An 11,673-nucleotide genomic window follows, 5' to 3' on the forward strand; every position below is an offset into this window, starting at 1 on the left:
ATCAGCCTTACATTGTGATTCTCCTTATCTGATTTTTCACTCGGATAAGGTAGTTCTGCGTACTAAACCTGGGTTCTTACCTAAGGTAGTCACTAACAGGAATATCAATCAAGAGATTGTTGTTCCATCCTTGTGTCCAAATCCTTCTTCAAAGAAGGAACGTCTTTTGCACAATCTGGATGTAGTTCGTGCCCTAAAATTTTATTTACAGGCAACTAAAGACTTTCGACAAACGTCTTCCCTGTTTGTCGTTTATTCTGGTCAGAGGAGAGGTCAAAAAGCTTCTGCTACCTCTCTCTCGTTTTGGCTTCGTAGCATAATACGTTTAGCTTATGAGACTGCTGGACAGCAGCCTCCTGAAAGAATTACAGCTCATTCCACTAGAGCTGTGGCTTCCACTTGGGCCTTTAAGAATGAGGCCTCTGTTGAACAGATTTGCAAGGCTGCAACTTGGTCTTCGCTTCATACTTTTTCCAAATTTTACAAATTTGACACTTTTGCTTCTTCGGAGGCTATTTTTGGGAGAAAGGTTCTTCAGGCAGTGGTTCCTTCTGTATAAAGATCCTGCCTGTCCCTCCCGTCATCCGTGTACTTTTGCTTTGGTATTGGTATCCCAGAAGTAATGATGACCCGTGGACTGACCACACTTAACAGGAGAAAACATAATTTATGCTTATCTGATAAAATTATGTTTTCTATGCATTCCAATCTGGACTGATTTATAGACAGGAAGATCTTGTTCCTTATAAATCTGCTCGACAGCTCAGGTCTGGTTAAACTGATTAATTTCAGCTTGCTTGGCTTTGCTGCAACACAAGCGGACAGCGCCACCTACTGGCTATTTTAATAAATGCACTGCTTCTCAATGCTTTTCAATAGCAGTCACATGACTGGAAAAAAAGGTTGTTATTCTGAAACGGTGTAAATTGAACCGTTGTAAAACGAGGGCCACCTGTATATGTGTGTGTGTGTGTATATGTATATGTGTGTATATATATATATATATATATATATATATATATATATACACACACACACACTCTAGCACTCACTTGCAAGTACTCAGCTAAGATTAAAAGCAAGACTGGAAGAGTTAGTTACCGCATCTGGCCAAATGGGACAAGCCCAGGTACCACGTCAAGGTCTATCCCAAAACCTGGGTCCCTAATAAAGCCATACAATGCAAGCTCTCAATCAAACAAACTGGGAATAGGTATTTATAACTTTTTTTGTGCAATTTAAAAAAAAAAAAAAAATCTTTATTCGTGTTATGAGTGTAACTTTTAAATGTATTTTTGATGTGTTTTGTGACACTTTTTTGTCTCGTGTAACAGTTAACCAAAGCTCTGAGGTTGTGGTAATCATTTTAGTGTAAATCTCCATTACGCTCATGCGTTTGCATTTACTTTAAAGGGACAGTTAAGTAAAAAAAAAAACTAATATACTTTTATCAACAATTTAGCTTTGTTCTCTTAGTATTCTTAGTTGAAAGCTAAACCTAGGAGGTTCATATGCTAATTTCTTACACCTTGAAGGCTGCCTCTAGTCTGAAAACATTTTGTCATTATTTAACCACTAGAGGGCATTAGTTCATGTGTTTCATATAGATAACATGCACGTGAAGCTCATAAGAGTGAGTACTGATTGGCTAAAATGCAAGTCTGTCAAAAGAACTGAAATAAGGGGGTAGTTTGCAGAGGCTTAGATGCAAGGTAATCACAGAGGTAAAACATGTATTATAATTGTGTTGGTTATGCAAAACTGGAGAATGGGTAATGAAGGGATTATCTATCTTTTTAAACAACACAAATTCTGGTGTTGACTGTCCCTTTAACTTGTAATACGAGCGATCCTTCCAACGCACGCAAACAGCCAGGATAAACCTGATGTCGCTTGCGCAAAACAGCTCGCCACTCTTAATCTGGCCCTTTGTTAGTTCAAAATAATGTCAGTTTTTTATATTTTAACATACTGAGAGGGCGGTTATAAATTAAATAGATGGAAAGAGTCCACAGCTGCATTCATTACTTTTAGGAATTCAGAACCTGGCCACCAGGAGGAGGCAAAGACACCCCAGCCAAAGGCTTAAATACTCCTCCCACTTCCCTCATCCCCCAGTCATTCTTTGCTTTTCGTCCCAGGAGGTTGGCAGAGAAGTGTCAGATTGTCAATCGTCTTTTATGGAGGGTAGTACTCTTCGACATGGGACGGGAGTTTTAAGTAATCCTATCATCCCCTCAGTGAGGGCATGGATGAAAGTTAGAGTCCGGAGATGCAGGGAGAGTCTTCCTGCGAAACCATCCCGACTCATATTAACAGCCCCACAAGCAATCTGCGTTGACGAGTTTCGCTGTCTGCTTTCTTCTCTCAAGTCCATGGCGGAGGCGATCCGTCACACTTGAAGGGCCGTGTTCCTGTTCCACGGCGTAGATTCCGGTAAGACCGTTTCATTTTACTTTCTTCAGAAATGTACTGTATTATGTTTCCTGAGGGGCCTACCACCTTGCGGGTCTCAATTTTGTCTCAGGATCTTAGTAAGACTCCTTTAGTATCTTGGAATCAAGGGTAATATCTCCTGAGGTGGGTTATTGAACAGGGGCGGTTTTAATAATGCTTGTTATGTGATTCAAGAGAAGGGAGAAAAGAGAGAGGCGCCACCCATAAAACAGCATCGTGGATCCAACCAAAATTGACACGCAGACCTCCCCCCCGTAGTTCCAAATACTCACAAGCGGGGCGGCACAAATTCCGTGCCTCTACTCGCAGATCGGGACTGTTCTGAGTCGCCCGACAGACACACCGGGGCTAATTCACGTCACACGGTGACCTCCAATCAGCAGCAGGTAGTTCCGTTAGGCTCCGACAAGCAGAGATCAGCTGTGATTACTGATGACAGGTGTCAGAGTGAGGTACAAGAGTTCCCACTTGGAGAAATATAGGTTAAATGTGATCGAATCACAGGACAAGTAAGGTATATATAAAATCCGTAATTTATTGCAAGAAAAACAACGCGTTTCTCGGCTGGTTAGCCGTTTCATCAGGCTTATGTGATTCAACCTGCTTATGTGTAGTGTTTTTAGGCTCATGGCTTGTGGAACATAATGTTTTTTTTTTCTTTCAAGTGACGCAACCTTTTTGTTGGGCGCGCTTTTTGGACTATACGGTTCACCTTGTGACAGGGTATGGTCACATGTTTTTCTTCATTTCCGTGTTCCTGACTGTGTGGCAACGGAGAAAATCTGTTCCACTGGTGTCTGGTACATAGGAGGTGGTGAGTGCCCCAGCCACAGGGGGTATCAGGTGCCGTTTTAGATTTTTTTATCTGGTCCATTCTTGTATCAATATCCTAGTTATGGAGGAATGAGGAATCTGATATTGCGGAGATGGACGTCTGTTTTATTTTCTACTCCTTGCGCAGAATGCATTTTCTCCCGGATGATACTAGCCTACTAGTTATGTTCTGAATGCCGTATTAGAGTGCTCAATTCCTCTGAATTGGGGACTCAAGGGGCCGCTGAGCCATCAGCCTCTGGGGGTTCTGTCCCCCGAGTGGCGAGTTCCCTTAAACATTCTCTTACTACACATGCAGGCGACCCAGACTTTGCTTATCCTTCTTTGGAAGGTGGCTTGTTTCCCCCGAGGGTTTCGGCACGATGTTGCATGTCCATGATCTTGGCGCTGGTGAATCTATAGCTTCCAGAGGGTGCCTTAAGATACTGTTCGTGTTCTGGTTTCCGGGGCTCTTCAGGCATGAGGCCTGTTCAGCTCTCTGGGTGAATGACTTTCCCTGAGTCTACAGGGGGTCTTTTGCTCCGGCGGGGGTATGCTGTACTTTTCGATATAGACTGGGGCGCCTTCGTGTCTTATTGAGGCATGCTTTGGCATCGGTAGCAGAGCCTGTCGTGGATGGGTCAGAGAATCCTAAGTCTTCTTCTGAATAGCCTTCAGCATTAGATATAAGGGGATGTCGTAATCTTTTTATAGTCTTGTTGGTTGTGTAGCGTCCAGTTTTTGAGCTTGGAAGAACAGGGTCCCTGTTGGACTGGCTGTTTTTTCTTAGGCGATACCCTAAGGGGTGCCTTCTTTTATTTTAACCGGTTAGGATAATATTTTATTTCGTTAAAGCTCATGTTAAGTTATATTTTCCTTGGAAAAAAAAATCTGGAATCGATACTCGCGATAATTTGATCGCTATGTTACTTCTGAGGAAGTTGGTCTAGGACGTGTTTAGTCCTATGTTGACTGTTGCTCTCCCCTTTCAGGCTGGTCCTGATTGGGTTCTGTTAACTTCTGTCGTGAGGCCTAGTTAAGTCACCCGGCGCCTGTTCGGCTGGGTTGTTCTGGTTTTGGTGCAAAGTGCTCTGCATTGTTCATTTGTTGTTCTTACAAGTTTCAGCATCTGGGGCTAGCGGGATAGCTAGCTCAGTGTTCTAATACACCATGGCTACTCTGTACTGTAGCGAGGGTCGCAGTTTCGATCCCCAGCAAGGTCTACTCGGCCTTTCCTCCTTTCAAGATTGATAAAATGAGCAGTGCCTTGAGTCCCTTAATGGGGCTTTGCAGCGCTTTACTTGTACACTCATATTTTAAAGTTCCGCTGCAACTCTCTCTGTTGTAGACGACATCCTATCGGGACTGGAGTGTTTCTCTCCTGTGTGGGTTAGAGGATTGTAGGACTTGGTTCCTTTTTGCCGCCGGTTTGCCCTTGGGTTATTGGGTGTCCTTTCTTGGACTGTTCCTGTTGATCTCTTCCTTTGAGTTGAGACTTTTCTTGCAGCTTGTCCTGAGGGAGTTATTTGTTCCATTTCTGGGACGATGGGCTGCATTGTCTCCTTTTCCAAGCTTCACTTAGGGGTTTTTCTACAAAGGGATGCCCTGCATCATGTTCCTTGGATGTGCTCTCTTGGGGCTCTGGAGGAGATTATGGAGATTAGTCTTGTTCTCTCCCTCTTCGGGGCTTTGTACTCGATGTTTCTCTGGGGTGTTTGGTAAGCCTTTTGGGGCTCTTGGGTCTAGTGCGACTCTGTCGTACTTTAGCTCTCTCTGAGTGTGTGGAGATGTGATCTCTGGGTTTGGCCCGTGGCTTTGTGCCTTGCTTTACATCTTGCTTTACATCTGCCCCCTTTCTTGGGGGGATTTATCTCCTCCTTTTCTCCAACATAGGTGTGTCCGGTCCACGGCGTCATCCTTACTTGTGGGATATTCTCTTCCCCAACAGGAAATGGCAAAGAGCCCAGCAAAGCTGGTCACATGATCCCTCCTAGGCTCCGCCTACCCCAGTCATTCTCTTTGCCGTTGTACAGGCAACATCTCCACGGAGATGGCTTAGAGTTTTTTAGTGTTTAACTGTAGTTTTTCATTATTCAATCAAGAGTTTGTTATTTTCAAATAGTGCTGGTACGTACTATTTACTCAGAAACAGAAAAGAGATGAAGAATTCTGTTTGTATGAGGAAAATGATTTTAGCAACCGTAACTAAAATCCATGGCTGTTCCACACAGGACTGTTGAGAGCAATTAACTTCAGTTGGGGGAACAGTTTGCAGTCCTTTGCTGCTTGAGGTATGACACATTCTAACAAGACGATGTAATGCTGGAAGCTGTCATTTTCCCTATGGGATCCGGTAAGCCATGTTTATTACGATTGTAAATAAGGGCTTCACAAGGGCTTATTTAGACTGTAGACCTTTTTTGGGCTAAATCGATTGATATTAACACTTATTTAGCCTTGAGGAATCATTTATTCTGGGTATTTTGATATAATAATATCGGCAGGCACTGTTTTAGACACCTTATTCTTTAGGGGCTTTCCCAAAGCATAGGCAGAGTCTCATTTTCGCGCCGGTGTTGCGCACTTGTTTTTGAGAGGCATGGCATGCAGTCGCATGTGAGAGGAGCTCTGATACTTATAAAAGACTTCTGAAGGCGTCATTTGGTATCGTATTCCCCTTTGGGTTTGGTTGGGTCTCAGCAAAGCAGATACCAGGGAGGACTGTAAAGGGGTTAAAGCTTAAAACGGCTCCGGTTCCGTTATTAACAACATTTAAATTCATTATAATTATAACCTAGATGTTTATTGTTTCTAATTCTCTTATCATTGACATGCACAACTGAATACAACTGAATTAGAAATCACTTGGTATATTATTGACCTAAATCTGTATTTAAAGATAATCTTCGCAATGACACAATAATACAGTACTCTAAAAGGAGAGTTAAATGGGCACCAATATATATTTTGGTTCATACTAATTGTACAAGACATTCAATCTATAGAGAAAAGTGAGGACACGCAGTTTGGTTCTCATCTGCAATATCATTGTCCTCTCATTTTTCATGAAAGAGTTTTCTTCAACTGAGGTTGTTCAACATAATAAACATAAATCGAAGGTGGCCAAAATTTTAGAATACATATTACTCTAAGCTCCTTTATATAAACTTATATTACATTTATAGAACTTTCCTTTCTTCTTTTACAGCGCAAATCCAGAAGAAAGATATGCATTATCATCGCTGTAGTAGCGGTCCTGGGAACCATTCTTGGATTGATTATCTGGGGAGCTACAAAAAGCTAAAAGCCAGGATGCCCCCAAAACAGCACTTCATTCTTCCCATCTTTATTTCCTAAATGAATAGGCAGCTTTTGCATATTCTGAAGATTAACTAATCTGACCAATGTATATAGTAGTTTTGTTTTATTGCTGCTTATGTTGCCTGGTCTTTCTACTGTCACCTGTATGTTTGTTGCTGAATTGTATATGTGACATCTTTGTAAAAATATTAGTAGAGAGACAGCAGTATATGTCATTATATTTCCTTATAACATGAACTGGTACCTTTCTAATTTGTTAAAAAAATTGTACTAAACCACAATCTATCACTCCTGATTTGTTGTTGCTGCGACATGACATGCCAAATAATTTGTTTTACTTTGTAGTTAGGTAGTTCTTGTCAGCTTCTACATTAATTATGTGTCAAATGTATTCATTTGCTTTTAAAAAAAGAAAACCCAATACAATGCTTTTATTTAGTTGCACATTTTACTGTTTTGCGAAACTAGCTTAAAGGGATATGAAAGTGCTCATTTAGTAAAAATAAAAAATATATGTGAAATCAAAGTAAACATTAAAAAAACAGTGTGTGTTAATAAACAGCAAACAACTTTCTTGTTTTCTTGCAAAATGAGCTCTTAGAAATTCTCAGTTGAATTCTGCCTCTTCTGAGCATGGGCAGAAGCTGACTTCCTGTCTCTCTCTCTAGCTTTTACTGAATAATTACTCATGTTACTATAGAAGATGTATGACATCAAGCTAGATATCCCTTCCTGTTGGGTTGTGACAGAAAGTAATGGACACTTCACAAAGAAGTAAAAAAATAAAATCCTTTTAAAATTATGTATACATATTTCAATTATTTCTATTAAGTATAAGCCCCTGCTTAGTGCTTTTTTATTACGACAATGAAACAGACGGTTTTATATCCCTTTAAGCTTGCAGTTTTTCACAAAATGTCTTCTGTGTATTGTTTCTTTTTTGTATATATTGTTTTCATATAAAAACAGAACTACAGACTGAAATTTTATTTAAAAGTCATTATTTTAGAGAACAACTTTGTAACTTTTGCTGCGTCAATTCAATTGCAGCTTTCCTTTCTTTTTTTGTTTTAGTGTTTATTAATTAAAGGTTGTCTGTGCCTTTACATGTGTGTTTAACTGCACATATTTTATATCTTTTCTAATAATATTTTCAAAGAGATTATTTAAAGCAAGCACAATTTTTTTTTTATTTCAAATTTGCATTGATCATAAAAATATTTTGATTTGTATTACATTTTATTTTTTGGTTGTTATAAGTGGTTTTATAAAAGGTGGAAGGATGTGTAGATATGTAAGCTGTTCAAAAAGCATTTGCATTATTTTATCAAAAAGCTTTTTTTTTTCGTTTGACAATGTTCTGTAATACTTAGAGCACTACATCTGCTCATCGTAAAAACGAGTTACCTAGTTATACTGTATATAACACCTTTTGTATTCTGTATATAGACCAATATAGCAATCAGTCTGTGAAACTAAATTATTAAAGGGACAGTCTAGCCCAAAATAAACTTTCATGATTCAGCTAGAGCATGTAATTTTAAACAATTTTCCAATTTACTTTTATCACCAATTTTGCTGTGTTCTCTTGGTATTCTTAGTTGAAAGCTTAACCTAGGTGCTTCATATGCTAATTTCTTAGACCTTGAAGCCCACCTCTTTCAGATTGCATTTTAACAGTTTTTCACCACTAGATGGTGTTAGTTCACGTATTTCATATAGATAACACTGTGCTCATGCACGAGAAGTTATCTGGGAGCAGGCACTGATTGGCTAGACTGCAAGTCTGTCAAAAGAACTGAAAAAAGGGGCAGTTTGCAGAGGCTTAGATACAAGATAATCACAGAGGTTAAAAGTATATTATTATAACTGTATTGGTTATGCAAAACTGGGAAATGGGTAATAAAGGGATTATCTATCTTTTAAAACAATAAAAATTCTGGTGTAGACTGTCCCTTTAAGCACATTGCCAGTTTTATTCAGTTTTCTCCATTCATTATGTAAATCTTTCATTCAGAGGCTTCCTAGTTGAGTGTTTTTTTTTGTCATATATGCAAATGACCCATGGCAGTTTTACCTCCCTATGGATGATGGGGGATTTAGATGTGGACCTCTTGTGTACTTTAGAGAGATATATATGTGTACCTCTACAAACAAGAGCTATATAGGCCAAAATGTACTTCTAAGGTTAGTTGTACAAATCCTTCATTTACCGATTCTCACTTGAGCTCTTCTTTTGTCTTGTCTTGATTGTATGTCTGGCCATCTTCCTTCCCATTTTTTACAATCGTAATTACTCTAATTTATCCTTTTATTCTATGAACGATATGAGTAGCTATACTATATGTTGACGGTTTATTTTGTGCCCTGTGATCCAAAATGAACTATTGTAGTTTAGTGCTCATATCTAAATTATTTGTAGCTGTGGAGAACAAAAAGGAAATAGCAGAAAGGCCTATACACAATTTCTTTAGCATATTAGAACCAGGTTTCCTATCTGGTGGTTTAATTACTCTGGATAGTCTTAGATTAGTGAAATAATTTTAAAACTGAGAAGGTTCATGTTTTAAAGGGACATTAAACTAAAGATTTCTATCATACATATAAAAATAAACTAAATTTTAAAAATATGTTTGGCTTGGAAAAAGCTTGTTAAAGCCGTTTATATAAAAAGCAAAAAGAAAGTGCATATTGGTGCAATAATGGTCTGTGGGATAGAAGATCACAGTTGTTTGACAGCAACACTTCACAAGCATGAACAAAAAATGTTTTTCTCTCGTTACAGGAAAATCCATGAAAAAAAAATGTAAACTCCCTATTTTAGTTGCCGAAGGGAGAAATTCGCTTTAAGAGACTTAAAGTGAATGTCAATTTTTCCGGTATGGATGATATATTTATGTAGACAATCATCCTATTAAGCATACCGCCAATATTATTTTTTAATAAAACTATTAATTTGTTTTTAATTTTATATAGTAAATATCGTTCATTTACTTTACCCGCTCCTCCCACTCACTGTTTCCTTATTCTCCTCCATATTACGTATACAGCGGTCCCACCCGCTGTTTACGTATCGGCAATGCGCGCTCCCGTTTAAGTCTGCCATTGCGCATGCGTTACTCCTGTTTCCGCTGTCAAACAACATAGTATTCATTGAATCAGTACATTCAATGAATACTATTGTTGCGAAGCGAAGGACAGGATCTCCTACCCCCAGCCTGTAATACCGCCAATTAGAAGTAAAATACTCTGTATACTAGTCTATACTACTATACTAAAAAAACTCTGTATACTAGTCTATTGCGCATGCGCGAAATGTGCACTCGCTTACGCTAACGAGCTGAGAACCACAATAGAACGCAAGCGCAAGAAGGACTCATTACGTCATCCTAAGGGGTTGGGTCACCCTGTGGTTAGAGCCGTTATTGGCTCGGAAGACGTCCATTATAATCAACACGGACGGAGCGCGAATGCCGGGTGGAGGATGAGAATAACGGGAAACAACATAAATTATTAAAAATAAAGGTATATATTTAAATATTTACAAATTGATGAATGAAACTCCAGTTTTTTATAAACAACTGTTACAGAGAACCTTAGTCATTAAGCTGACTTTACATTCACTTTAAAAATGAGATCATACTTATTATACTCCATAAAGCTATTGTCTGGAACGTACTTTTTTTTTCTCTTGGTCTAGCTGCTCCTACGTATTAAATAGGGTACTTTTTCAATTTAAGTGTCGTTTTTAGTAAGTGGCAAGATCCTTGAGACATGTTAGCTATCATAAATTGAGTTATAAAATATTAAATTAATTAAATTATATGAAAACCCTTACAAATAATAGGTAAAAGCAATTTAAAAAGTCTGGTTTATCTTTAATAAAGCTTCTTGTTATCAGACTGTGGGTCTCACTGAGTATAACAAATTGTTATAGTGAATCTAGATTCTAATGTTGCCAAATGTATGATTAGCATATGTATAGAATAGTTAATGCTTATTGTGATCTGAACAAAACACTATTTGTGCCATATATTTTTGCATTTTTTAAACAGGTTGGACAAATGAATGAAGATGCAAAAAAATCATGCACAATTCTTTCTGTATGATATTTATGTTTGATTAAAAACAAAAGGCATCAATTTTGTCTACTGACTTGTAATGTTTGGATTGGAATTAACATGTAAACTAACTGAAAATGTAACATCATACTTTTAAATATTAAAGCATTAAACAGTTGATTTTGTGTTACACTTTAATGTTAGTTTTTTTTTTTAATGAACTCCAACTATTAAATAGGGTATTCTAGTTCCAGATGTGCTCTATATATATAATTGGATCATCTACAAAACATTTATGCAAATAAAAATCTAGTGTACAATGTTTCTCCACATAAAGACTATGAATTCTGAAGTGCTCCTGATTTTCACATCATAAATATGGGTTCTCTAACTAACTGGTATGAGACCCATTATATCTTCCTCAATAGTTCTTCAGCGAGGAGTGAACAGGAGTTCAGCTGGTCATTAATAGATCTCCCAGTTGACTCCCCAGGTGAAATGCAGATTTATCTGTCATTACCCTGGTCTAATAGGTACTGCTCCTTTAGATCCTGTGCTTGCACTTTTTTGGATGGGCCCTTCTACTGAATACAACCTGCAGTGATGGCAGCAGAAGGTTGTGAAAGGCAAGTACATTTATTTTCCACGGCCCAGTGGACATATACACAGTGATCACATAGACTGGGGATATTTGACATACCTTTAGGCTCTTTTGGGGTACTTTATTAGCATTTGCACAAAAAATGGGCACACTATATTTAGGGGTGTTACTCTAACCAGACTCATTTATCACAAGGTGTATACGTCTTTCTTTTATGGTGTGCAGAGAGAGGATACTGTTGGAAATTCTTTTGAATTCGCAGAGTCATGGATTTTATTCAGGCTGGTTTGTAGAAGGGCTTGTTTAGCCAGCACTTAGGGCCTGATAATACAAAATTCTAGGGAATTTCTTAAAATGCAGATTTTGCTATACTTCTCTAAGGGGCAATCCCTGCATTTGCATGTGAGAGACAAGCCCAGT

At 38.5% G+C, this 11,673-nt stretch overlaps 1 protein-coding gene across 2 annotated transcripts in view; it reads left to right on the plus strand.

Annotated features, from left to right (window-relative positions):
* STX7 (syntaxin 7) overlaps nt 1-10,830 on the plus strand; it is a 98,711-nt gene extending 87,881 nt beyond the window's left edge. For both annotated transcript variants that reach the window (XM_053710673.1, XM_053710672.1), the window contains exon 10: nt 6,479-10,830. In XM_053710673.1, coding sequence (XP_053566648.1) covers nt 6,479-6,574 — 96 coding nt within the window. In that variant the 3' untranslated portion in view covers nt 6,575-10,830. The remainder of the gene's footprint in view (nt 1-6,478) is intronic.
* Nucleotides 10,831-11,673: the final 843 nt, after the last annotated feature.

This window comes from Bombina bombina, chromosome 4 (assembly GCF_027579735.1).
Source record: "Bombina bombina isolate aBomBom1 chromosome 4, aBomBom1.pri, whole genome shotgun sequence".
NCBI classification, from domain to species: domain Eukaryota; kingdom Metazoa; phylum Chordata; class Amphibia; order Anura; family Bombinatoridae; genus Bombina; species Bombina bombina.